Source organism: Patiria miniata, unplaced genomic scaffold (genome assembly GCF_015706575.1).
Source record: "Patiria miniata isolate m_02_andy unplaced genomic scaffold, ASM1570657v1 HiC_scaffold_17, whole genome shotgun sequence".
Lineage (NCBI taxonomy): Eukaryota > Metazoa > Echinodermata > Asteroidea > Valvatida > Asterinidae > Patiria > Patiria miniata.
The window spans coordinates 1,251,594-1,279,406 of NW_024037055.1; the positions used below are offsets into that span (position 1 = coordinate 1,251,594).

The following is a 27,813-nucleotide window of genomic DNA, read 5'->3' on the forward strand; positions in this document are numbered from 1 at the left end:
ACAACAAGCGAGCTTACATCCGATACAAAGTCCAATAACATACTGTGCAAAATGTCGATGCGTTCAACGTACGTACGTGCGTAAAACGTGATGGAGGTCCGATCCTGATTACACGAAGATACCAGAGCTAGAGACTTCCTAAACTTTGTAACTGGTTGTAGTTTCCAACCGAATTTTTCTTGCCTTTTTAAACACAGTATGTATTCCAACTGACTACAAGTTATAAGGACATATTTCCAACTGCCAATGCCCAAGAGAATTGGAGCTGTTATTTCGATGACTAGGTTTTTGGTGAGTGTTTTCGACACCAAGTCGTCGAGTTGTTGTGTGTTTTAATTTTACTTCTTGGACACAAACCGTAGCGTTGTCGAGCACGATGGAGACCCAGAGTCAGCAAAACCAACCGAGACAAGTTTTACACGTCCGGAGTGACTCGGACGCAGAGTTGGAGGATTTATTTAAGAGTGTTATGAACCCTCAGAAACCTGCCCAGGGCAGCTCCATCCCAATGCGGATGAGAAATCTCCCGTCTTCGTTTTTCAAAGAGCCAAACCATGTTCCCGGACATTCTCGCGAATCGAGTGCGGACAGTACGAACTACGGGTCGACTAATGGTAGCAACGTGAGTGGCAGCGGACAGTCGTTGGCAGCACCCGGGCTCACCATCGCCCACTCCCGGGCGCATTCTTCACCGGCTGCCCTCCAGGAAATGCACGCCGTTGGGGCGCAGAGTTTACAGCATCAGCATTTGAGGCAACAAAGTTATGATATTACAGATGAAAACACACCACTGCCACCAGGCTGGGAGATGGCATCAACAAGTACCGGCCAGAGATATTATCTTGAGTAAGTCAATATATGAACTTACGACATGTTTGACATGTTTGAAGAATCAGAGGAATTGTTCTAAACTAGTCCTAAAGATTTCAATGAAAAAAACAAGTTGATTAACAGAGGTAATATTCTAACTTTAAGAAGTTCATGCTAACATGACTAAAATTAGAAGAGACATCTATTTGTCTGTAAATCTATTTCCTATTATTTGAAAGGTTTTCTAGTTAATCAATCATTGCATTGTTTGTTTTTAGGCCTACAGAAGTCTGATTATTGACTAGAACTTTACGAATTGCTTTTTTAACATTTGGACATGGTGGGCGACTATCGCCCGACCATGTCCAAATGTTAAAACACCAATTCCGCCGAAATCATCCAAAACAGGGGTGTAGATTTTGATGGATTCGGGTACGTTTGGGTTAAACCAATATAAGAATGTTGGAAGCACATAAAATTAGGACGTGGACAATGAGCGATAAAAATGGAGGGGGAAAAATTGCATATTTTCCATTTAAAAAAAAAGATCTTGCAAGAACACAACTCCTATTTGGAGCAAAGTATAGTGTTGGGGGCATGGAGGCAAGAAAATATACAACAATAAAACACTAGAGATAAAGGACGCCCTAATTTAAGGGAGATGAAAAATATTGAACTTTATTTGCCTTAAAAATAAAAAACCTTCAAACTAGTGCACAGATTTCCTTGTTTGAGTAACTCAACAAAGTTAAGTGTTGGGACGAGATCACGGATGAGCAATGGCTTTGAGACAGATGTGCTTAATTTGGCACGAGGGTGATACACCATATATGTGGGCAACCTCGACCCCCTCCCCCCCACCTTAACCCTCATACCCCCACTACACCCGTTCCAAAGCTTACAACTTGATGAAACCACGGAGCTATAAACGGCTCCATGATGAAACTCACCAGATCACATCACACATACAATTTGATGAGGTGAAAATTGTCTTCCAAGCATCTTGACTTGTACCATTAAATAAGTAACTTTTAAGGGAATATACAACATTTGCTTTTGCTGTAATTTTCAGAAATGGATGGATTTGGGGGTTAGTATTTTATAGCAAATATTGTTACACTGAATTGTTGGAAGTTTTGGGTTTGTAGATGCTGCCATTGCTGGTTACACCATGAAGAACAATTGTGTTCTTGTAGTCTGGTTCCCTGACCCCACTTGAAACAGAGCAATTTATTTACGTAAGGAAATTGCAAGGGCAGGGAATCAGTCTATCTGGCTTGTACCCATTCACATGTGTAATCGATTGCAAAGAAAATGCAGACTAACTAAATATGATAAAATTGGGAGCAGCATTTTCCATTTCTTTTCCCAACGCTGGTCGGCCGAAATTGATACAAAAATACAACTTTTCTTGAAAATGTCAGCACACCAGGTGCCATGATTTTAAAGGATGGTTAGAATGTCATTCACTAATAATAATTTGTGAATGTCATTCACTAGTAATAATTTGGTAGTTTTGTTTGTTATGTTTGCAGATATGTTGTATATTCCCTAACATTGTGTTGTGCTTTGTACATGTATGTCCATGCCTTTTTTTTCTTCAAAATGGCTATTCGTTCACTCCTCATTTTATAACACCAATGCTTTGTACAAATTACAGGCAAGTATTGTTAAAGCAGCTGTTAGTAACGTGTACGCAGCTTATGCTGTTACCAAATTAATTTACTTCTTTATAAATAATACCAATATTGTCTTCTTGTTTTCACTGTCCAATGTTGCCATGTACCCAACTGAACCTGTCCAATTTGCTTGGACAAATGAATGTGTGGGTTGGTATTAGACTACATTAAAAATCTTAATTTTGACAGTGGAATGTATCTGATTGTGTTTCAGCAACAAGGGGAGATTTTTACTGTCAACCCAAAAGCCAGATAACAAGTATGTACTCATTTATGTTTTGACAAAATTCACAATTTTTATTATGAAAAAATATTTTGAAAACAAAATACATGCACATGTGCATAAATAATTAACATGTATTTTGTGAGAACGACACAGTGGAAAGCCGCCACAGATACATGTGGTACTGTACATTTATAGTTTGATTTTTTTGGTTACATAAACATTTAACAAGGTAGCACAGTGAAAATTCCTTGCTAAGGACAACCAAAAATAAAGCCACAAACCTTAAATTTCTATTACGGTCCTCCTAGATTGCCAGTGATGACAAATACATCTTTGATTCAGTATGCAGGCACATGTCCCACTGAAAAGCATGATGTCATTATTAATTATTGGGTGGAGTACTCTCTTGTGTTTCTGCAGATTTCTGTTCGACCTGCATAAAATGATACTAGCATATGATAATGATTTCATCTTGGACTGAATCAGCAGTACGTTATGTACATGTATGAGAGTGAAGGGCATGATGTCATTCATTTAATTGTGGGGTGGAGCACCATATCATACATGTTTCTTAAAGTATTACTAAGCTCATACATTGACCGGTACGAATTACTAGGTACGATTCAATCGGAAAATCGTGTTATACATATGTACATGTTCGTACAGAATTAGATTCAACTCAGAATAGTTACTAGTACAGCTGTACAATGTACATGGCTACCTCCTTGTTTGAGTAGGATAGGGAGGAGTGGATGGCACCTTAGGCCAGGGTGCCTAACTGAAGATATGTAGTGGGTTGTCTTCAACAAGACTCTGTTTCTCCTCACGACTCTTCATGACTTGTATTATTAACATGTAAACAAACTCACTCCTTTTTTATTTTTGGAATCTGCTTCTTTTTTTCATACTGATCTTCCCTGCCTGTTACCTTATTTCCAATTCCTACAATTCCAAAACCGTTTTTCCTGTGAGAAAATGGCGGTCAGGCTGCTAATATAATTTGAATTTTGTGGAGTAATTATTCCAATATTAACTAAATGTTGGCAGTTTAGTATGTAAACATTGTTTTGATCATTGTTAAATCTTCTGACTTTTAGTAAACTTTTTCTCAAATTGATATTTCCTGGCATTGGCATACGGTCTGGCTATTGATGCATTATGACTTCCTGCAATTTGAGCAATCAGGATATCCTGGAACTTTGATGTGGCTATCAGTGTCACATTCGATTTTGAAAGTTGCAGATTTGTGTATAGCATGGCGTCCAAATACATCTCTTGACAAAAATTCATAAATTGTTTACAATTTTATTTTTTAGCTGTTTTGGAAAACTTTCTGAAACAGCTAGCTTGCTTTCGTTAAGATTTTTTTCCCCTTGTTTTTTCCTTTTTCAGACTCCTGCCATAGGTAGCATTCGTACATGTTTTCATCGTGCATAGCACTTTAGACCCTTACATCAATCCCATTGCCTTTATATATATCTGGCATATATACACATGGATGGATGTGCACCGAACATTGACGTCATCATGACGTCATCATGACGTCATCACGTGTCACGTGACGTCATCTGCAGAAATACAGGTTTGGGTTGAAACTTGGTACACGTATGTACCTAGAGCGGGATGTGTTGCAGATAAAAATTGAAGTGACATTGTCAGTACGTGTCACGTGACTCACATTAAATGAGATGATTAAATTAAGTGAGGTCATGATGATGTCATCACATGACATATGACGTCATGTTCAAGGTATATATTTTGAAGGCCAAAATATACAGGTCCGATTGAGTTGAAACCTGGTTTGTACCCAGACCGGGATGTGTTAAACATGTAGATGAAAATTGAAGTGGCTTCATGATGACGTCATCACATGTCGTGTGACGTCACATTAAAGGGGCATTTTTCTAAGGCTAAAATCTTCAGAACTATGGTCTTATTTGGTTGTAACTTGGTATGCACTTAATGGTGGGATGGAGCACCATAAATAGGGAGGTGCAATAGCTATCAGTCTGTAACCTGACTTGAACATGCATTAACAAAATGTCCACAAACATACCGGGTAAGTGCTGTCTTATATTTTTTTAATCATTTTGTTCAAACAACAAACATGGCATTGAAGCTGCAAGGTTTACAGTAGGCCTACATGTACAATGTATGTTTATACATGTACCTACATGTACATGTACATGTATGTGTACGTATTGCATGTGGAAGAGAATGCATGTTCAAAGTTCAGTTGGCTTCCCTGTATCATATCGAAGGTAAAAAAAACCCAAGCTGTAATCCCTGGGAGGCCAAAATATGAGCTGTTGCAATAATTGAAGCCAGCTTTCATACTATGTTGGATTATATTACATCATCTTGCTGTAACAGGTCAGAAAATAAACAATCCAGTTGTGTTTTTAAACCCACCAACAAAGTCAAGGGGGCTTAATCTTGGTTCTGCCCTGGGGCTGATTTCACGTAACACTAATTAGACATGTCTTTCCGTGGAGTAACTCATCTCAACTCACGACTCCTAAAGAGATTATACCGTAGTACCAATACCGGTAGGTTTACCAGACAGGAGTTCTAGAAAGGACAACATCATTGCAGTGTCTTCTTGTTTCAGACGAGTTTCGGTCCAGAGCCATATTTTCGAGGAAGAAAACCGCTGGTGCGTTGAAAAAAACTTAAATACAAAATTGAATTATACGCCACCACCTACCGGTAAATGTACGTAGCAGTCCTTCATTTGAAGAAAATCCAGGAGAGCTATAAATCGCTCTCCTCAAATATTTGAGGAGAGCAAATCGCTCTCCTTAAAATCTACGGATAAACAGCGGTAAAACGATGGGTTACCATTGTTTTTGTTTTATTTTGAATATAAGGATTTATTAAAGGGGCTGCATTATTATTAGTTTTTGCATAATATGTTCAAGTTGCGTTACTTTTTTTGTTTTTGTAACTGTATAAGACAAGGTAAACTTTATTTTAAAAACTAACTAAATGAAGATTAATAAAAGGTTTGACTACTGCTTAGGCTTTCATTTTTTAATACAGTTGTCAGTTGGTTCATCACTTGATTATACTTGGAAAATGGAGAGTTAATAAACGGCACATAAAGCAACTGAATATTTGCTTTCAGATTCGTTAAAATTATATGAAATTTTCAGCCTGAACTATTTCAATTGCTCTACGAAAGCTATACAAAAAGGGCCTCAAAATGACACAAACTTGCCTTAAGTTTTATTGGAAAATATCTGCTGTCGATAATCTTAAAAATAATGGAAAATGCAGGTCAAGTATGCCATATACACAATGCTAGTCACGACGAGAAACTGGCTAACAACGTCTGAACTTCGCACTAGTACGAGCGTTTGTGATGGGCCGGCAATGAGACTCGTTTCACGGTATAGGATTTCGGTGAAACACGCTGCATCGTTTCACTTCACATACCAGTAAAACTTCCTCAAAATAAATTCATGAACACGGGAAATACATACACAGACAAGAGAGATCAAGTTCTGTGAATAAGCTTGCAAAGATCGTCCTTCTCAATCGTTGTTTTGTTGGCATTTGTACGATGTCTATTCCGTCCGGCCTGCACGCAAAACACTGTACGGCAGTGCATTGCACCGCGCGCGACTATTACATTGACTGGTTACCGCATTTTCATCATGCCTTCATTGGGACTTAGTGCGCGGCACAGCGGGAACTGCACTCGCACGTACGGGCCCACGTGTTATCATGCAGCTCTATGCGATTTGCAGACTTTTTTAAATACAATGCTTTGGGTTCTCGAAACAGAGTGATGAACCGGTAGTTGTAAACATGTACCAGTTTTTTAACATGTTTACAAATTTGTACATCTAGATACTACATAAAATTGTATACATGAACTGAAATTTGTTGTGTGTTCCTAAGACGGAAAATTGTTGTTTTCTTTTCATAAGAAGCACCAGTTGCCAAAGGACCCTTCAAATAATGTGTGATTCATAAGAACATTATCGAGTGGTGTTGGTTTTTCCCTGTGCAAAGACTAATGTGTTTTTGTACAACTTGTACAATTTAGACACAAGAATACCGGTACATGTTCTGGTACTTAACTGTCTTGGACTGATGGACTGCATCAATTTCACAAACATGTACATGTACGTACATGTACATGTACATGTATGGTGTACCCTGCAACCTGTATATTTTTCATTGTGTTTCATATCCTTTGGATAGGATGCTTTGCTTTTATCGAGTGACCGCACAATGATAACAAGGGGGTGGGGATTTAACCATGCAGGAATAAAAACACACAGAGAACTGGTTGTATGCATTTACATACGTCATCAACTGGTACATAAATACAAGGCTTAAATCTGCATTGTGAAGGCTATTCCAAGAATTTGTTTATGAATGGCATACTTACTACAGAATAGTCAGTGAACTCTGGCATCAACCAATTGCACCAAGTACAATGAATTCATGACCATGACTAATACCAATTCTTCTGATAATGGCAGTTTCGTTTTTTTGTCCTTTTTTTTCTTTTTCAATTTTTTTCTTACAATTTAAACCATAAAGGCATTTACTTGTACTTTGAAATAACACTGCCATAGAAATAAAAAAGAATTATCTGGGAAATATGGAATTACTCTTCAGTCTTCATCATGTCATTTGTTCATGATTTCCCTCACATCAAGTTTATTCTGGAAAATACCCCCACAAATGGATTTCAGTACTCTATAAATTATGATACAGAACATAATTATTTGCTACATGTACATGTATGTATGGTAGTTTTATCGACAAAATCTCTTGGATTCCCAGTTAACGTTAATAAAATACCGGTACATGTATTACAAACAGTAACTGAACTAAGAGGCATTGAAACTGACTGTCTCTACATGTACTGGTACATCCTTGTGAATGTAAAGCAAGCCTACATGTACATGTACCTACTGTGATTTAACCCCTTGGTTAACTTGATAGTCTTCAGGATGTGACCCCAAACCATGTAGTCTAGTAGGAGTAGGATTGGGGCCAGTCACCTTAGCAGTGGCCTCAAGATCTGTTAGGCATTGCAGGCACCATGCCTGCTTTCAGCTGTTTTTTTTCTTGTACCATTGTCATCTTGGTATATCATTGTTACCGAGTGGTAGGCCTACCTTTTCACCTTTCAGAACTTCCGTTATATTTTGTTTTTTTCCAAGATGGTGGATTTTCCAAGATGGCAGATTTTCCAAGATGGCAGATGGGTTCTTAAATTTTCTCAACTATTTTGCTTTATAAACTTGTGGTCCAAAGGTGCCATACCCTTTCTACATAGCTACAATTTTGTATAAAACAATTGAAAAGACAATACGTGTATATTGACAATATATGCAAAATACATAAAAAGGAAGCGGCCGGCAAACAAAGAAGCGGGCGGGGATGAGAATTGTTTTATTTTTTTACATGGCCTAATCCTTGAACATAAAGTTAGAACTCTGAGGTATCTTTTTGGTCTGAACAAGTTCATTTTACATACAATGTACAGGGTTTTTGGTCTTAACATAGTGTACATAAATTAGCTACATGTACATGTTCTTCTAAAAGTTGAAAATAAATCAAAGTTAGGAAGCGATCTAAATCGTTAGTCCAGGCCAAGTGCGCTGTTTGAGTAAACTGTCGCCACTTTGATTTGAAGATGTTTTTTTCTTGCACGCCCACTACATGATATTTTGGGAGCAAGGATTAAGAGGAACTGTACTTAACTTTTACTTTGTTGAGCCAAATTGGGTGCATGCCAGTGCATACATTGCAAAGCTCCTTTCAAGGAGTTGGGGCCCCATGAAGTGACGTCAATGACTGTAAACTGAGCTGGCTAGGCTACCAGTAATCACTACAATCTGAGGGCACTCACCAGGCACTGTTAGACCTTCCATTGCTCCATGGTTAGACCGGACTAATATTTCGCATTAACTACCTTCATATACATGTAGCAGTACACTGGTATGGCTTTAAATGGTCTGAGGTCTCTAAAAGATTGAAAACATGAACTCCCGTCTGATTCCTCAATGGTTTTGCTAAGCAAAAGTATGCCCAACAAAAAAATTTGCGAATTAAAGAATATTATAAAATTAAAATTGTTGACCTCAACTTCTGTTCAATCGATCACACAGATAACAGTTGGCTAAATCAAACACGGGAGTCCGTGATAAGACTGGCCAGTGTTTGGTACCAAGACATTCACAGAAAAAGTGAACGTGGACTAGGGAGAGTTACACACTCTATTCACTGGAAGTCTTTTCATGCATGTGGACAACACAATGGGCCAGAAATTAGTCATTTAGTAAGTTAAAGAGGACAAAAGCCTATTCTCAGGTTTATACATGATTAACCCTAACTCCCAAGTCTAATTTACTAGGAGCCATACCCATTCTGGCAAATTCCAACACCCACATGGAAATTGTACACACACACTGTTGGACTTAGTTTCTGGAGATATGCCAACCCAGTGTAAAAGACCATCATTTTAGGGGTACTGTACCTATCCAAACAGATTTAAACAAAACCTGCTGTTGAACTTTGATGGGTTGAGTTCGGTTAGGGTTAATACATTTTGTATATATACATGAAATACTTACCAGTACATGCTAATTTTGCCATAAAGTTATCAAATGTGATTTAACATTGCCCATCTTTATGCCTTGTTTGCAGGTTATAATGTTAGCCTTGAAAGCTTCGCCATTCAAATTTGGTTTGACTATTTCCATGGTTTCATCCTTCCCACACCCCTAGTCACAATAGACACAGTACTACATGGCAGGACCCCCGCAAGACACTGAGCACCTCACAGCTCAACAAGGTGAACTCCGTGGCTCCCAACCCACCGCCTCCGATGCCACCACAGATCAACGCGATGACACCGCCGGCCACGACGTCCAGCCAGCAACCGTTGCCTGCCATGCAGGACCTGGGTCCTCTGCCGTCCAACTGGGAGCAGGCAACCACTCCTGAAGGCGAGGTCTACTTCATCAACCACTTGGAGAGAACCACAACTTGGCTGGACCCAAGAATCGGTAACCATAAAAAACTCATTGAATCTTACATGTGCCTAGCAATCACTCTGAACATCTCACAGTTACACTAGGGATGTAGTCAAGTCCATCAGAAGTCCATGCAAGTCCATCACAAGTCCTCCTGTCCCAAATCATCTCACAAGCTATTCAAATGAGCTGTGACAAAGACATTCCTCTGTTATTGTTCATCCACTGTTACTTGTGACTAGACTTGTGATCGACTCGACTACATTCCCAAGATACACGTACCAAGTATGTAAAAACTTAGGACATTTACAGAAATGGTCAGGATCCTGCCCTTTTTGTCACGTGTCATGGTGCCTACCTGACCTAACATTCGTCAGAAATAGTCGTAATCTTTCGGTCTGGGAACCAGACTAGGGTTAATTGTGACATGATTTCTTTCATTGAAGCTATGCGAGCTCCAGGAACAGTGCAGGCAGCTGCAGCAGCACTGCAACAGAACACGCAGCAAACAGCTCAACAGCCAGCACAACAGACCATGGCCATGTCACCCACACCAGCACAGCAGGCCGGCAAGCTACCGGGGCCTGATATATCACAGCAGCAGCGGCAGCAGCAGGTACGGTTGCAGCGTCTGCAGATGGAGAGGGAGTGCCTTCAGCGACGTCAGGCCGAAATACTGCAGCAGGTTAGTAGGTGACATAGCAGTGTAAGTACTAGGGGTTTCTTTACATCATACAAGAAGTACATGGTGTTACAGAATGGACAATATGAATTAGGCTTGTGCGGTATTGGATTTTGAGAGTCCACAGTGTAGGAATAATTAGGAAGCTAAAGGGGATTCGCAAAATCATCCATTTTCAATCTGTACATCTGCCATTTATTGCGCCACCTAAAATGACTGCATACCCGTACATGTACCGTAAGTAACCGGGTACCTCATTATTTGTTGAGTACATGAACATGTACATGTTGAAAAGTTATGTACGGAAGCTTGAATTGCCTTCCGCGATACCGCGTTACCTTGATAATTTATCACAGAAATCCAGAATTCAAAGATACGTATTCCTCGATACCGCGTTACCGTGATAATTTATCACAGAAATCCTGAATTCAGAGATAATTCCTTCCTCGATACCGCGTTACCGCGATAACTTATCACAGAAATCCGGAATTCAAAGATAATCCCTTCCTCGATACCGCGTTACTGTGATAATTTATCACAGAAATCCGGAATTCAGAGATACCTGTTCCTCGATACCGCGTTACCGTGATAACTTATCGCAGAAATCCGGAATTCAAAGATAAATCGGTAACGAGAAAGGAATTATCTTTGGATTCCGGATTTCTGTGATGATTATCGCAGTAACGCGGTATCAAGGAAGGAATTATCTTTGAATTCCGGATTTCTGTGATAAATTATCGCAGTAACGCGGTATTGCGGAATGAATTATCTTTGAATTCCGGATTTCTGTGATAAATTATCACGGTAATGCGGTATCGCGGAAGGCAATTCAAGCTTCCGTAGTTATGAACTGCGTCACGTATTGTGTTATTCATGAACCTTGTCCTACCACTTACACAGTACAATGTGGTGTAAATGGATCCTTTGGATGTAGCAGAATCTCTGTTAATTAATGCTGGATACAGTCACCAATTTAAACCCACACATGGGTATTAAACTAAAAGTCAACAGTGAATAAAATTAACAGTGGACGTACATGTACCTGTACACATTGGTAGATTTTGTACATGTAAAGGATTACATCATATGCATACATCTACATTGTTCATAGTACATGTATGCAGCACACTATTAGTATATTATTAAATGCAAGGGTTTACATGTAATTTAAATGAGGGGTGTTTCCAGGAGACACCTGGAAATTAAACGTACACATGCATGGAAAAGTTTGTACAGTACATCATGTTTCTCTGCTGCCATCCATGAAGTACATTTGTACATGTACATGTAGATGTATATGTGCATAAATTTACATGTGCACATTACATTGACACACTGATATCTGATAGGAGAGCATGCTTAACTCTGTGGTTAGACCTCATAGGAGTCTCTATTTATTAACCTCCTCTGGCCATATATGGTCATGTCCAGCATTCAAGCCCTTGATTGTTAGCAGCCTACTGTACATGGCATCATCGAGGGCCCCTCTGTCACTACCGTAGTTGCTTCAAAAACCAGCTGTTCTTATCCCCACATGATAGTACCATCATTGCAGCAAGCATCACATATTTTTTACCGTGGAGGATACAGATTGACTTGTAAAGTAAGAGGAGCCATGCATTATGAGCGGAGACAGCTGCAGTAAGACTGCTGACTTTCTATTCTTATCTATGAACTTGTGCTCTCTCTGCGCACACTAATTGACCAGCCTGCCTGCCTCCCTTGCCAGTTCATATATGATATATGATCCTTTGCTTGCAGCTCTGCATACTACTGTTCAACTATAGAGATTGATTTTTATCAGGGCTAGAATATGATTTTAAAGATGTCCATGCTGTTCTTGAGTTTAGCCCAAGAATATATTTAGTTTATCAAAAGAAAATCAATCTACCTACGCTTACTTCTGAATTATTCATGTAACACGTTTCCAGTTATTTTAAACTTGACAGTAATTTAGTTTTGCAGGAGTGCCGGTAGACTGGTTCCCGGCCCCTTATCAGAATATAAACAAATATAGGGATCAAGAACCAGTCTACTAGCAAGGCAGATCTGTGTAAAGGTTTTTCCATTAAATTAATGAATAAGTTGAAAATTTGTTAGGAGGATAAAAAAACAGCAAATTTGTTGAAGAGCACAGACAGTGCATCTTTCAGCTCATACAGCATAAAGTATGGATAATGAACATTTGATTGACTACATGTACATGTAGTTGTCTTTATTTTAAAACATAAAATTTGGCAACCGTGAAGCTTGCAACGAGTGTCAACATTTTGTAAAGGTAATTTAGCAAATGGAATACAACTTAAGCTTTTTCTACATGTACCGGTATGTGTGCATACTACATGTGTGCATGTACTAGTACCGGTACATTGTACATGTACTGATGTATGCACATGTACTGATGTATACACATATACATGCACCCATACATCATGTATCTGTTTTGCAGGATTGAAAAAAAAAACATTCTGTGCGGTGAGGTGTGCATGAATTGTAAGGAAAATTCACATACAATTCCCAATGTTCTATGCTTAATACTCAATTCCGTTACCCGGTTTGATCACCAGTACATGTACTTCATCAACGGACATAAACACACCACATAACCTTGTGATTGGTCATTACTTTCAACCAGCACAAATCAATTGCGGGAATAAATTGAGTGAATTGAATGGATAATTCAGCCACATCTGGTAGGTTCACGAGGTCAACCATTGCCCTGTCATTGTGAATCAGTGACAACAATAGCAGATGTGTACAGTCGGAGATAATCTCTTGCCACATCAAAACATAGTTTACAGTATGTACCAACATGTACTTTCAACATAAATTTACACATACATGTACATGTAACGGTTAAAAACTTTACATGTAAATGGTAATGGTAACAGTAAAATTGATGTAAAAAATTGATTTCAAGTGAATGCATCGTTTACTGTGTGCAATCAAGTCTTTCAAGAAGCTGTATTTTATTATTTAGCAAATAGGCCACTGTCACGATGCCGTTGTCTGCATACCAACGCTCAAAATATTCTTTACACATTGTAGCAGTGTAGTAACTTTACCTAAATCTAAAACTTAAAGATTGTAAAAATGTGCTTTGGAGCTGTAGCAATATGTTAATTTGTGTCAGTAAGCTTGAACTCACATTACAAGAATAGGGCCTATTGGAATTGGTTGTGACTTGATAAACATGCAAAGTAAAGTTCCCTTTGGGATTTGCCGTAATGATCAGTCCTCGCATACCCTCCTAACAAGTACCGGTACATGTAGTACGTGGTTTAAATAGTACTGGGATACTACATGTACATGTAGGTGGTATCAAACTTTAATTGTATGGTGATTGCCTATGCAGCCCCTGTACTATGGAATAAGTTGCCTGCTGATATCCAACAATCGCAGTCCATTGACATTTTTAAGCGTATAGTAAAGTGCTATCTTTTTAAACTGGCTTTGAACTAATTTTGTTGTTCAGCCCCAGAATTACTGTTTAGTCGCTTTTTTAAGCTTTAAGTTTTGACCTATATTTTTAAACTGGTTTTTATCTAATGTTAATGTTCATGTATTGGTGTATTGTTTATTTTGTTATTGTCTTGACCTATTTTTCAGTAGTTTACCCCTCTTTTAACATAAGTTGTTGCTGATTTTATTTCTTGTTTTCTAATGTAATTTCCGTGGTATTTTATGTAATGCGCGTTCGATCATTTTTATGTAGACTGCTCAATATAAATTTTGATTTATTGTTATTATTATTATTATTATCAAAACAGTTGACTGCTTCATGAAAAAATCAAGGCCGAAAAGATTATGCTATGTATGTGGATCCATGTGCCAGTAGCTGAAGACTGGAGGTGATATTGCACTGTCTTCAAGCATTACAACAATACCAGTAGTAGGGCCTTTCAGAGTCTCCAGAATATACATTGGACCCGGGTCCAACACAGAAACCACAACAGCAACAAGAAACCACCCGCTCTACATGGGTAAATCCAGTCCTGGTTGGAACTACGATAGGGTTGAGCCTCTCAACCAGGTTGAAAATACAAAATCGACATGTACATGTACACACAGCCAACCTGTGTTAACACTGGTGTTCAGATGTTTTGTTTCACATATTTTTATATTGATGTCCGTATTCTTAAAGAATTTTGAATCTTACTACATTGTATACATTTACATATCCTGTATGATGTACAAGTACATATAAACATGTACATGTACACTGAATTGATTAACATGTATGCATGCGTGGTACCCTGTACAAGGTAAGTTTGTGTGTCTGCAGTCTGCAGTTTTAAATGTCAAGTGATGAACTTCATAGGCATCTGATAACCATAAAAATGCAAAGTTACATGTATGTATGTATACAATGCAGTAATAGTGACTATTATTGTACATGATGTGTGTGTATGGTCATAACTATTCAAGCTGTGCTTCTGAATCCCAGCAACACAATACAAGTTCATAAGGCCACACAGTATGATTTGATGTAGACAGCGCTTACAACAGTACACCATTCCTGCTGGGCTTATTTAACTGTAAAGGGACCGTGCAATGGAATTTTATTCAATGTGAGAATCCTTCAACTGCACGTTTTGCCCATTAACCTCTATTTTTAGTCTTTGTAGGTGGTGTTTCAGGGCCTTTGGGGGTTTGATGCTTATAAATGCCTGTTTTTCATATTATCATTATCAGTGACCACACACCCCAAGTAGGTCTTATATACCGGGGTAACACACATTTAAAACTGATTCATTACACTGTTATCCCCTTAATATATTTATACATGTACCGGTAATTGTACACAGTAAATAATGAACACCAGAGTAAAGAGACTCATTTTCAGTGATTACAGGTGTTCATATGTGTATGTACATGAACATGTACATGTACATGTCAGCTGTACATGTGCATACCGGTACATGATTCATGTAAACATTAGGACTAAGCCAGATGATCTTAATTTTCTATCACAATGGACATCAACATATCAACAGGTCGGTAGAACGATTGTCTGCTGTAAATTACTAGCCTCAAGTGCATTTCGTAAAATAATAACAAATGCAAATGTTGTACATATGTATACCTTCAATGTACCCCCATGACCAGAACCAGTTCTGCTTCTCCGTTAATATTTACATGTATATCTCCTCTTAGATGGCCGCAAGTGGAAAAAACAGATCTCTGCCTAGAAATTTTTGGCCACAAGAGGGCAGTACTCAAATGAAAGGGGGCCAGGGCGGTGTGCCCAAGGTGAGTTGCATCCCAGCCTCAACCAGATGTAGCCAGTTCTAGCCGGTTCTAGCAAGATCTATCCCATTCTAATATACGGACCAGTGTTCTCCCATACATGATGTTGTATGCTATGCATAAAAAGGAAATGATTAACTTCGGTTTGGGCAGAGAAAGTTACTGGACAGTTTGATAATTTGAGCAATCTCAATAACAGCTCGGATTAGACTGTTGGGGAGAACACTGATTTCTTTTGCATGTTAACTAATACTAACATGTACATGTAGTGCATGGTAAAGCATTCTGAAAAGCATGAATGTATAAATTTACATACATTAGCTTTAAAACAATATTACCGGAAAATAAAGGGCCTACATGTACATTTAGGCACTAACTTACATGTAGACTAATAACCAAACCTTATAATCTAACCTCTCTATGCAGGCTTTCAAGTGTTCCTAATTATCCTACATTTTTTTTGTTATTTTTTTATTAATCTTGCTCCTATTTTCCTACTTTTTTTCTTGAAATACCTGTTTCTGTTCCTTTTCCCACTTTGTGTCCCACAACTCTAACAATTAAATCTCTTTGAATATTTTTCATAACAGTGTTACACACTGTCATATGTAAATCACACAATGAAGGGCTTGGATGCAAGAGTGCTGCAACTGTACTTCCAAGAGCTTAGTTGAGGATCGAGCACGAGTGTTTTCAGTACAGAACATGCCAAATGAGGCTTGCTGTCAACATGATGAGTATCAGCAAAAACTGCTCCTAAAAGCCCGCAAAAGTTCTACTTTTATCCTCATCTTGTCCTCCCCAGTCCTTCTTTTGTCCCACTGTTCTACTTTTTCACATGGGTCTGCCTGAAAGCCTGATGTACATGTAGGTCCTTTGGGCAATAAAAAATGTCACCAAGTGAAATATTTTTGGAGACAAAGGGCTGAGAAAAAAGGGCTGATTCTATAATTAAAAGGAAAAGCTTTATTGTTATTCACTAAATCCTGCTGGTTTTGGTGCAGTGAACATACATACATGTATGCCTAACTTCTTTATCCACTTGGGCTACAAATCTGATCTTTATGTACACGTACAAATAGGTTGGACAGCAATAACCCTACATTGTTAATTTGCATACATGTACCCATACAAAAATACTGCATACATGTACCGGTATGTACATGTACATGTACCGTTACATGCATCTGTACTGTGTTCTTTTTATGGCATTCAAATGAAAGATGTGTTGAAATCTAATAATTGGTAATCTCTTGAGATGAATATACACACTGTGTGCACAGCCTTGCTTACATCGTATGTACCCTAAGTATGGTGTATGCATATATGTAAAGTACATACACATACCGGGGTACATGAACATATTTTTACTGCAATGAAAACATACTTTTAGTGTACACATGTAACTTTTAAGGCGTCCAGTGTACATTTACTCTTTCGTGTACACACACACGTTGTGTTAAGAAGAAATTTGTAGTACACATAGTTCTATAAACTTATTTTCATCAATTTACAAACACAACATATTCTTTCCATTTACATGTATGTAACCTACTTCATGTAGTACTAACATGGACACTTATGTACATGAACATTGACAAATGTGTTTTAACACATGTGCATATATATGTATGTCAACAGTGCCTTGAATTCACACATGTACATGTATTTACCCAGATCTCTAAGATAAACTACGGCACATGTAGTTTGTGTCATAGTAAGAAATAAGAAGGGAAGTTTTTGTTGCCAAATTTTACATTAAAGTAAGATAAAGCAGTGCTCACCTAAGTACAATTGGACCCGCCTGTCCTTTTTCATGGGCTGAGTTGCAACACAGTACATTTCTTTACAACATGTAACACAGTACAAATACATGGGGCCGTATCATAAGTCTGACGCCTCATAGGTCAGACGTCTCATAAGTCCAACATTTCGGACTTATGGGGCGTCAGACTTATGAGGCAGAGCTATGAGGCGTCGGACCTATGAGGCGTCGGAGCTATGAGGCGTCGGACTTATGAGGCGTCGGACCTATGAGGCGTCGGACCTATGAGGTGTCGGACTTATGAGCGAACCCCAAATACATGTAACTGTGCCTGTTGTAACATGTTTCAATGAAATACTTTAAGATGTGACAAATATCCAGTAATGGTACACACTAGGAGCTTGGATCATTTCTCTGAATCATTAATTTGATATAGTCAGTTGGCTCTGTCAGAGACATTTAAGGTTTCTTCTATAATCCTGTATTTGCCCATACATAAAGTAACATTCTCAAATAGCTAGACTCCTCATGTTGAACTCCCACTTATCTTTTTAGAGTTTCTGTGTTTGACTTCACCCATAATGTTGAATCTGCATTTGTAATGAATCTGGTGAGAAGAAATAATGGTGAAAACTAGAGGTCTATGTCTGTTTGAAAACAGAACATAGGGCTTTTCCGCTTATTATTTTTGAATTACTTTATGCTTTTTTGCCAATGTGCAGTCATGTAAATTAATTTTTTTTGTTCAAAGTTCATAAAAGTTATATTGACCTAGTATAGCAAACAGATATATAATACGAAATAAAACAGTTGAGGCGTCATATTGACGTCACTTCGGATTTGGCATATGATGACGTCACATACCCTACGATGACCTCATCTTGATAACACTTGTCAATGCACATTTTTGCATTGTGGTCTTGGTTTGTACCAAGCTTGAAGTCAATCCGATGAAAGGAAATGTTAAATTTTGGAAGCGGAATGAAATTGAAAATATTTTTAAAAATCATAAAAAATCAACCGATGACGTCATGGTGACGTTATTTCGGATTTTGCATATTAGTACCATTATCTAGCTGTCCACCAAGTTTCACGACGATCGAACTTTCCCTTATATGTGTTTGAAAATCGCATTTTTGATGACGTCATGATGACGTCACACATTTTTCACAATTTTGTGCATACCTATTACCTAACAAACATAATGCAAAAAAGAATTTTGAATTCTGCGTGTTGCATTCGTGAGATATGGCTTAAAGGTCCAAAATTCAAAAATTCATATAAAATCACACGATGACATCATCACGACGTTACCTCAATTTTTACCTATAACACATCCCGGTCTACCTACATACCGAGTTTCAACTCAACCGGACTTACAGTTCTGTAGCTATAGGACTTCAACATATGCACGTTTGTGATGACGTCACGTGACCCATGATGACGTAATCATGACGTCACTCTTCGGGACACAACTTTGCTATAAGGTCAATGCATGATGTACGACAAAGGTAAATGCCAAAAGTGGCATGTACAAAAATCGTGTACAAAGTCTATGGCATTTTGGGACAAAAAGAAGAAAGAAAAAAAAATCAGAACAGAAACAAAGGCTTTTCTGCAATTTTGTGGAAAAGCCAATCAATTGACTCATCTTTCATCAACTATACGTCTGCTGATATTCATCTCGTGTAGATGGCCCAACTGATATTATCTTCCTCAGTTGACATTTCCTAAATCTGTCTTCACTTAAAGATAGCTGGATCATACATTGAAGTGTTGTGTTTCTAGTGAAACACTGGCTCTTTTGGAGTTGGCTTGTTTACAGCAGTGCATGGTGTGTGATACATGCACATGTACATTGTATAATCATGGAGGAATAAGAAGAAATCCTCCATGGTACAATATACAATGTACATGGACCGACTGAGACTGAAAAGGCATCAGCCAAGGTATGTATTCAGTAGCACAGAGGGAGGGAAGCCCATGGATTGCTGGTTGTTGATGTGTCTAGCAATGCTGGATGACAGGTCATGCAAGGTTATTGTGTACAGTGTGCCTATAAATAGCCTAGTGTTACCAGGAAGACTGGCGTAAATAGCTTGGCCCAAGTGCTTTGTTGATGCCCATACATCAAGACAGAGTGTACATTCAAGTTACACAACTTTTGTCCCAAGTCTTAGTTGTTCAGGTGATACATGATGTAGGATCGTAAAATTGGCATTTCAAAGTTAAAATCTTGAAAGGAAATCTTGGTGGTATATTCTTGATGGCAGAATCGTGTAAATTGGATATGTTTTCATTCATAATTTCTTTAAAGTACGTATGTGTACATGTATCTTCATGTACTTTCAAGGACTGCAAGTTTGTTGTGTTTTTATATGAATCACATGCATGTACATGTATGTATTTAAAAAATAATCAATGTAAGTCATTTGATAGCTTTCCGATAATTTGGGTGATTTGGCATAGAAAGACCTACTTGTTAATGCTTTTTATTATTGTATAAAGATCGCAAAACTCATATTTTATTAGGTCTTACATGTACTGGTATGTTTTAATGCTTGTGTACGGGTGTTGTGGACATCTGCATGTGCATGTTATTTGCATGTAGGATGAGATTAAAACTAACCCATGATGCAGTGCAAACGTATTGTGTTCTTGGCTTTAGGTGTAATGGAATGCTAAATCACGACTGAGGTTTATAGTAAAAAAAAAAATGTCCTATAAATATAAATATAGCCCAGGTGTCGACTGATAAACTTTGGAGTAATTGCCTCTCTTGTGAATTGAGAAGTTCATTTTGTACTGTATTTATGAAGAAATTATTTTTACTGACATGAGATGATGTTATACTCTGGTATCGGTTATTGGCCCTTCACATTATGTCATTCATCAAGGGCCTTGTTGTTAAGTCTATCTCCTGTAAAATTGGACTAAAAATTGGTAGACACAGTGATGATTATCAAACTGCAGATTATGTCGTTGGATTTATTTACCTTTCCAACTCTCATATATCATCATCTGATGCCTGCTCTGAAAATGATCATGAGACAGTCCAAGTCTTGTGACAACATGTACATGTGCATTAACCTTTCAGTTGCATGAATGTAGTGACATCATTATTTAACATTCCTACCAGTGTTGTAGTTGGGTACATTTCTATGAGTACTAGTGCGAGCACGAGTACATGTACCTTGCCATGAGTAGAGTACGAGTACTAGGCTATTTTTTTCAATTAGTACAGTATGAGTGTGAGTAAATATCCACAAGTAAATGTACATGTGAACATTTCAATGAGTGTACGGTTCACAGTTTTCCTTGCTGTCAAAATAGGCATTACATATTTGCTAAAGCCTATGGAACAGTAGAAAATGGGTTCTTTTCCATCAGGAGAACATTTTCATGAGTATGAATGTGACTTCTTGTAACAAGTTGAAGTATTTTCTTGCATGTGCTAGCACAAGTACATTTTCATGAGTACAAGTACCGGTACATTCTCTCAAGTATGAGTACTAGTTACCAAACAATGTACGGTATTCTGGTACGCATATGAAAACAACTGCATTGATAAAATAATATGACCCAGCCCTATTCGTATTCGGAGGGTTGTCTGTGGAGGCCTTCAGGAGATAACGTAACTTAAACTGTTTCTGCTTTGTTTTGGGATGGTTTGAATTCATCGTCTATCATCAACCAGTTTAACCCTCCTACTCCAGCTGACAAACTGAACAAAGCTGTCCCTCTAGTCAAAATCAATCAAGAGCTCCCTGCCTACACAAAGCAGGATTGACTGGCTGTGACTGTTTATGTAACTTGATAAAGCTTTGCTTTGACAGTAGGTGATTGATATGACACCTGAACCTACCAGATACCTGCTTTTGTCTGTTGATGGAATTTGACTAGTCACAGTGCATACTAGAAACACGATCTGGCTGTGGTTGACTAGACTGTGTATAAAGGCATGGCAGGGGAGAAGGATTGACTTTTTGACTGCCTGGACTGTTCAGATAACAGGAGGGTTAAAATGCTTACAACTGTTTTCTTTGTTTGTATATCTCAGGAGATGCAACTACGACGTGACTTGGATCCAGTGACAGTGAGTAACGGCAACGATGGTAACACTGTCAGTACCACAGGCTTGGATCCTTTCCTCAGCAGCAGTAACACCTCCAACTTTCACAGTCGTGAGGAGAGCGGTGACAGCGGCTGCGGTATGAGCAACTACAGCCACCCAAGGACCCCCGATGACTTGCTGAGTAATGTGGAAGACATGGAGGCTATTGAAGGTCAGTGTCATAGGCCACTTCTAAATTTCGTGTCTACAGTTATAAGTAACATGTGTCTATGGGGAGTGGCTGGAGCGGCTTCCAAAGACACATGTGTAATTGCAAGACATAGCCACATAATTCAGACATGGCCTTATATTCTAGTCATCATAAATAGGGCCTAATTTCATAGAACGTCATGCGTAAACTACAACCTTGACCATTTTTAGGGACTCTTCGACTTTAGGCTCCAGTGGTATGATTTTAGTTCCAAGACCTGACAGACTCCAGTACATAAGTACATTTTCTGCTGGCGAGACAGTAAAAAGCTGTCAGTGGTTGGTGTATTTCATTTGGTTTGAAAGTGACAGGATTCTTCAGAATATTAGATTGGAGATGAAAAACGGATCCTAGACACTCTGAAAACCAGGGAAAGCCTTGAAAATGAGTTTCCCTTTTTTCAGTCAGGGAAAACTGAGAGAGTTTAGGAAAAGTGCCAAAAATGAGGTAAAACTCAGGGAATTTGAAAGGGACCCAGAAGGGAAAAGCTTTTGCCAGTTTGGCGTATATGTGTTTCTTGTGCCATGTTTCTTGTGCCATGTGTCCACGTTGTGTTCATTGACTGACTGGCTAAGGTGACTTATAAGTGTTTATGCAGTATGAACATTACACACCTCTTCAGACAATAACAATTGCCTGTGCTTCACCACCTCTTGACTTCCCAGCAACCCCGTCAAAGTGAAAATATTTCTCATGGAATTTTGGAAGTTTTTCAGGGAAACATCAGGGAAAACTCAAGGTATTTGGTTTCATGAAGTGCTGGGAACTCTGACAAAGCTGCAGATGAAAACTGCAATTTTATAAACACTCTGTGCATCCTACAGTTCCCACATTTAATACAATCCTTTTCACTTACATGTATCTGTGATTGTTCTCAGGTGAACGCAAGACACCCATACCAGCTCCCCTGACCCCGCGCCAACACATGGACTTCCTGGATTCGATGCCTGGTACCAACATTGACATGGGCCCCATGGAGGGAACCGGTGACAACAGCAACCAAGGCAACATGGACAGCGACGAGCTGGTGCCCAGTCTTCACGAGGCGCTCAACACGGACATCTTGAATGATGTGGAAGCTGTGTTGTCACCCAACAGAATCGACAACTTCCTGACATGGTTATAGAGGGCGCTATATACCTCCAGCAATAGGATTTTAACATTTGACAAGCTGTATCTGAGTTGTGCCTATTTGCTTGTATGTTCACTGTTGGAATGATTGCCTGATAAACAGAGCTGCTAACAGAGTATTTGATTGAAAATTTTATTTGATCATGAAAAACAAAGTGAAGCTAACAAGACTAGGCTTCTAAGTCAATAGTGACAGTAACAAGTCTAACTCACTGGTGACAGTCACAACATTGTAAGTCAGTCAGTCAGTCAGTCAGTGTGATAAACACAAAAAGGACACTAGGCTACCCGCAGAGATCAGCAAGAACTAACTTTTGTATGTTCGGATCAGCACTTGTATTTGAGTGTAATGTATATTTTCAGACCAGGTTCATCATGATCATCATGAATATGCATCAAGTAATCGAATGTGAATTAAGGGCAGTCAGCAGCTATAGAAAATAGAATTATTCAGATGTAACCTTTTGTCTTGTATTCGGCCTTCTTTAAAAACAAAAACCCAGAATATCTGTATGAAGGGACTAGCTCTCTTGAAACCACCAGTGTGAACAAATTAGAGTAAAGTGGTATTACAGAAGCCAGTGGATTGCCAGAGAACGAGAAATTCCATTGAGACTGCCTACGAGAATGCAAGCGACAATCTGAATATGTTCAAGGCATAATGTCAGATAAGCACTAGAAACTGGTGTTGTGTTTCTGGTTGTTACAATTTGTTTGGATTGAAATTAGAGTATGAAAACTACTGAACTGCTCTACATGCATGCAACAGTCTTGCTAGCATGTCTGTTACATGCAAGAAATAATCATTTCTGTTGAAACATCTTTCATCTTTTTTATGTGATGCTTAAGAATGTCAGTCACGCCAAAAATGACAAGACAAGGCAAGCCCAGTAAAGATGGTCCCAGAGCACACAAAATCTGTTCAATAAGTGATTCAGAATGGCTTTTGATTCAAACTGGAAGTGTATTCAAGTGGCAGTTGGGAAGTCAGTCAGACAGTGAGTCAGTCAGTCCGATATGTAGGTGAACAAAGATGACTCTACGCTGTTCCTCTGGGACCAGCAAAACTACGGTGTACATGTATGAGTTGTAATGACATGTAATTGATCTGATTGAGGTTCAGAGCATTATATTGTAACATATGCATGCATACTTTCACATGTACATGATTAAATGATGACTTTGATAGGTAAGTTCTTAGATGCACTGCCATTTCATTTCACATACAACCAGTTTTTGGAATAACTGGTTTCTACATGTACCGGTATGTTATTGCTTTTGGATATCAAGGATAGTGTGAGTTAAGCTTTCTATCTTAAGCCAACATTTGGCTCGATATCCATGGACATGATTTTTATTAGTCAAGTAAGGCTTTCTCATACGTATATTTGTACATGGCACTTACATGTACGTATTTATCTACCACAGTGGCTTGTTTGAACAAATATTTATAAAAACAAAATATTTTTGTGTAATAAAGTGATTGCATATTCATGTTTTGAGATTGAAATAAAATTTATAAGATTAAAAAGTACTAGAACTATGTGCCTTCCAATTCACTTTATTTAAGAGAAAACTTTGGTACCTCAGATATGTTTATATTCAATCTTTTTCAAAATAGTACTTGGCATGCCACGTGTACCGAAATCATTCTCCACTTGTTGGAAACATAATTTTAAGAATGGTTTGAATTTATTTTGAGAAGTGTGTAACTGCATATTGTCATTTTGAGTGTCGCTTTTTTGTATTGAAGACAGTAATTTCAAAGTGAAAGAAATGGCATGGGCCGGAATAGACCAAATACTGTTATAAAAACGGACAATAATGAATGGATGAATAATTTAAACTGAAGATTTTTGGATTTGACTTGTGTGTTTCATAAATTCTAGAGTCCTGTATTCTGGAACTTTTCTGCTGTGCTTTGAACTATATCTTGATTTTTTTTCCTTTTACTAGTGTTAGTAACTTGGCAATTTCAAATATTGAATCTTCTTGTAAAAAAAAAAATTAACCCTTCTTTTTGGATATCAAACTATTGATATGTTTTGCAATGTATAATTACTTAACAGAAATCTGTTGAATAGATCGGCGAATAATAGAACGTAGTTAGGTGGAAGTCAACAAAATATTCTATTTGTAACATTGGTGGGTCAACATTGCGAGGGGAATGTGCAACTGCCCGCACTTCCAATATTTGCCAATTGTAGAATTGGTGCTTTTACTCATAAACAAATTGGAGATGTATAATAAGTGTTTCCTTTAATTTAATTTCTATTGCATTTACTGAAATTGTACAATCCTCATAGCATGGTAGTGCTTCCAGAAAGCATTTTGCTAATATTAATGCCTTAAATACCTGTTTTTGACATTGGTAAAAACTGCATAGTACATGTATTTCTAAATAACTCAACACACACAGAAAAAAAATCAGTACACGCTACATGTATTTTAATTCTTGCTTGCATTGTAAAATAAATGAAAATAACAAATTAACATATTTGGACACTTTAATGAAAATGTTTAGAAAAAAAATGCCTTCAGGTCGAAAATAGAAATGAATAGTGCAGTTTATATATTATTAAAATGTCAATAGTAGGCTAGATGAGAGCATTGTGTGTTCCTATTCGTGCTACATACACATTAACTCGCCTCCTACATTTCTTAGGTAATATATAGGTAAACTATTTTTGTAATGATTAATACCTGCACTGCAGAAAAAAATAAAGTTAATTGATACACTTTTTTATATTTGATAAGTTTTGAATAAAATGGTTGAAGTTCTTCCTTGTGAAAATTATCAGTCCATCCAAATCAATTTTGATATTTCATAATTCAAACAAGCAGCAGGAATAATAAGTGCCTTTTGATTCATTATTCAATGTACAGAAGAAGTTGTGACTATGTAAAAACAAAAATTAGAGATTGTGTATGTATTGATGTTTTTTTTCTGTAGAGAACTGTTTCAGGTTAACACATTAGAATACTTTACTACTTTTTCTGGTACTAACCATATTACAGAGCTTCCATTTGTAGACTGCTGTGTGATCTTTTGTCATATTTAAAAAAAAACATGTATATAAGACTATACACGTATTACTTCAAAGTATTCTGTAAAAATAAGTATACTTCACATAATGCAACATAAAACACATTGTGTTGAGCGTTTAAATGTATTGGAGATTTTTGTTTCAGTAGACTGATCTACTTAGTCCCGCCCCGTGATGCATTGACCAGTCACTGCTGTGATGCATATTGTGCCATGCTTAAAATGTCTGACAGTTGTGAGTTTGACGACACGCAACATCTGGACTGCAGTTTTGGCAATTGAAGAGGTGCATGTGTTGTTGACCACATATGCAGTGGGCGGGGCTAAATGGATCGGTCTATGAGGTAACAAGGAGCAATATTCATGTCAAGTTAGAGTCCACAATGAGATTAGCCTACACCATAATTGGAACTATAGTCTCTGAAAATGAAGGCCTATCAGTCATATGAATGCAGTCAGTGATATTATCAAAGCATGCACCAGCCATTTACATTATAATGAATTGATCATACAAAGACGGGTGTGCTTTAAAAAGAAGACGGAAATCTTTAGGTAGAGTAAATCCACCACCTAGAATAAATGCAGTCATTGAGGAGAACAATGATGTCTTTTGTACAACTTGAAAAACTTGTATGCATAATTTAAAAAAAAATTATCAGATGTCTGTATCCAGCTGATGTATGTGATAAAGATTATCGTTTGAATATAATAACCTTCCAAACAACTATGAAATTAATTGATGTACATAGTATATCATTAAATTGAGCTTGATATATTATGTGCTTGTCTCTACCATACACCAGTTTTGAGCCAATAGATAAGCTCATATGTAATAAATGCATGATCTCTCCTTTTGGCAGTTTTAACTTGAAATGTTGAGTGCAAAAGTGGAGTGCATAATTTCTTTATGTTATTAATAAATTATACTTAATAAACAGTGATGTTTAAAAAAGTTTTCAAGTGAAATTAGGAACTATAGTACTGCATGCAAGTGTTTGCCCAGTGTTAACACAATGATTATCACGGATAATCCAAATGTAACGTAATTTTTTTGAATTATATTTGGCTTAGAGTACTACTGAAAATTGTAGAAAATAATTATAGTTGGTCATTAAGAAATGTACTATCAACCATTAGCATTAAACTGTAGCTACTGCTAGTATTAGGGTTTTCATGTATATATGTATTGAATTCTGTGTATTACATACTGTAATCATGTAAATAAATTAGCTCCAGACTCATTGACAGTGTTGCACACAAAACTTTTGCAAGATTTCCAGTATGACAATGAGCCCCACATCTTCATTGGTTTCTACTACATGTAGCATGCTATTAAGCAGATGGTTAGCCATGGTATGCAGATTTAGTTAACTTTCTGGGTACTCTGTACAGATTTGTTATGGGACATACTATGTGGGGCAAATTTAACGGCACTGTGTAAACACATGCTAAAGCTTTGGAGTTTTCTATTGTTTTCTCATTCTCTGATGCGTACTTGCTACTTTGCTTACTGTGAAAAGGGTCCAAAGCTCTGTTGGCAAATGTTTGTGATGAGCTAATGGGCAGAGCACCAGTCAACAGCAATAACATGACATGAGATTATTGCTGGTAACCCTTTTTTTTTTGCCAATCAAACCTGTTTCTGTGCTTAACAGAATTCTGTGCATAGTATCTCTATGAAATTGCTCCCTCTAATAGCGTTTTAAAGATTTCTGAAAAAAATTATTGCTACTAGGGCCCCCCCCAACACAAATTTCACTTGCTATTGAAATTAAGCAATGCTACATTTTGATACTTAGTAATTAGTTTGTATATGCCTGCCATAATGCATTGTATTCAGTAATTTAATAGTCTTCCTTAAGAGAAATAAACAATGGAAAGGGACGTAACTGAGA

The 27,813-nt window shown here is 37.7% G+C and overlaps 1 protein-coding gene across 3 annotated transcripts; it reads left to right on the top strand.

Annotated features, from left to right (window-relative positions):
* Positions 1-27,813, top strand: LOC119723328 (transcriptional coactivator YAP1-like). 3 transcript variants are annotated; one of them, XM_038193898.1, is made up of 7 exons: positions 2-846; positions 2,704-2,748; positions 9,472-9,752; positions 10,166-10,404; positions 15,559-15,654; positions 21,477-21,702; positions 22,620-27,813. In XM_038193898.1, exons 1-7 carry the CDS (start codon positions 377-379, stop codon positions 22,865-22,867), a joined length of 1,605 nt encoding a protein of 534 aa, XP_038049826.1. In that variant the 5' UTR covers positions 2-376; the 3' UTR covers positions 22,868-27,813. The 3 variants fall into 3 exon arrangements, with proteins under 3 accessions (XP_038049827.1, XP_038049826.1, XP_038049828.1); XM_038193899.1 differs by lacking the exon at positions 2,704-2,748 and having other exon boundaries at positions 1-846; XM_038193900.1 differs by lacking the exon at positions 15,559-15,654.

Excerpts from the sequence above, each read along its gene's own strand:
- LOC119723328 (XM_038193898.1), top strand. The coding sequence starts at position 377 with ATGGAGACCCAGAGTCAGCAAAACCAACCGAGACAAGTTTTACACGTC. Across the intron at positions 15,655-21,476 it reads GCCAGGGCGGTGTGCCCAAG|GAGATGCAACTACGACGTGA; the intron begins GTGAGTTGCATC and ends TGTATATCTCAG. Across the intron at positions 21,703-22,619 it reads AGACATGGAGGCTATTGAAG|GTGAACGCAAGACACCCATA; the intron begins GTCAGTGTCATA and ends GATTGTTCTCAG.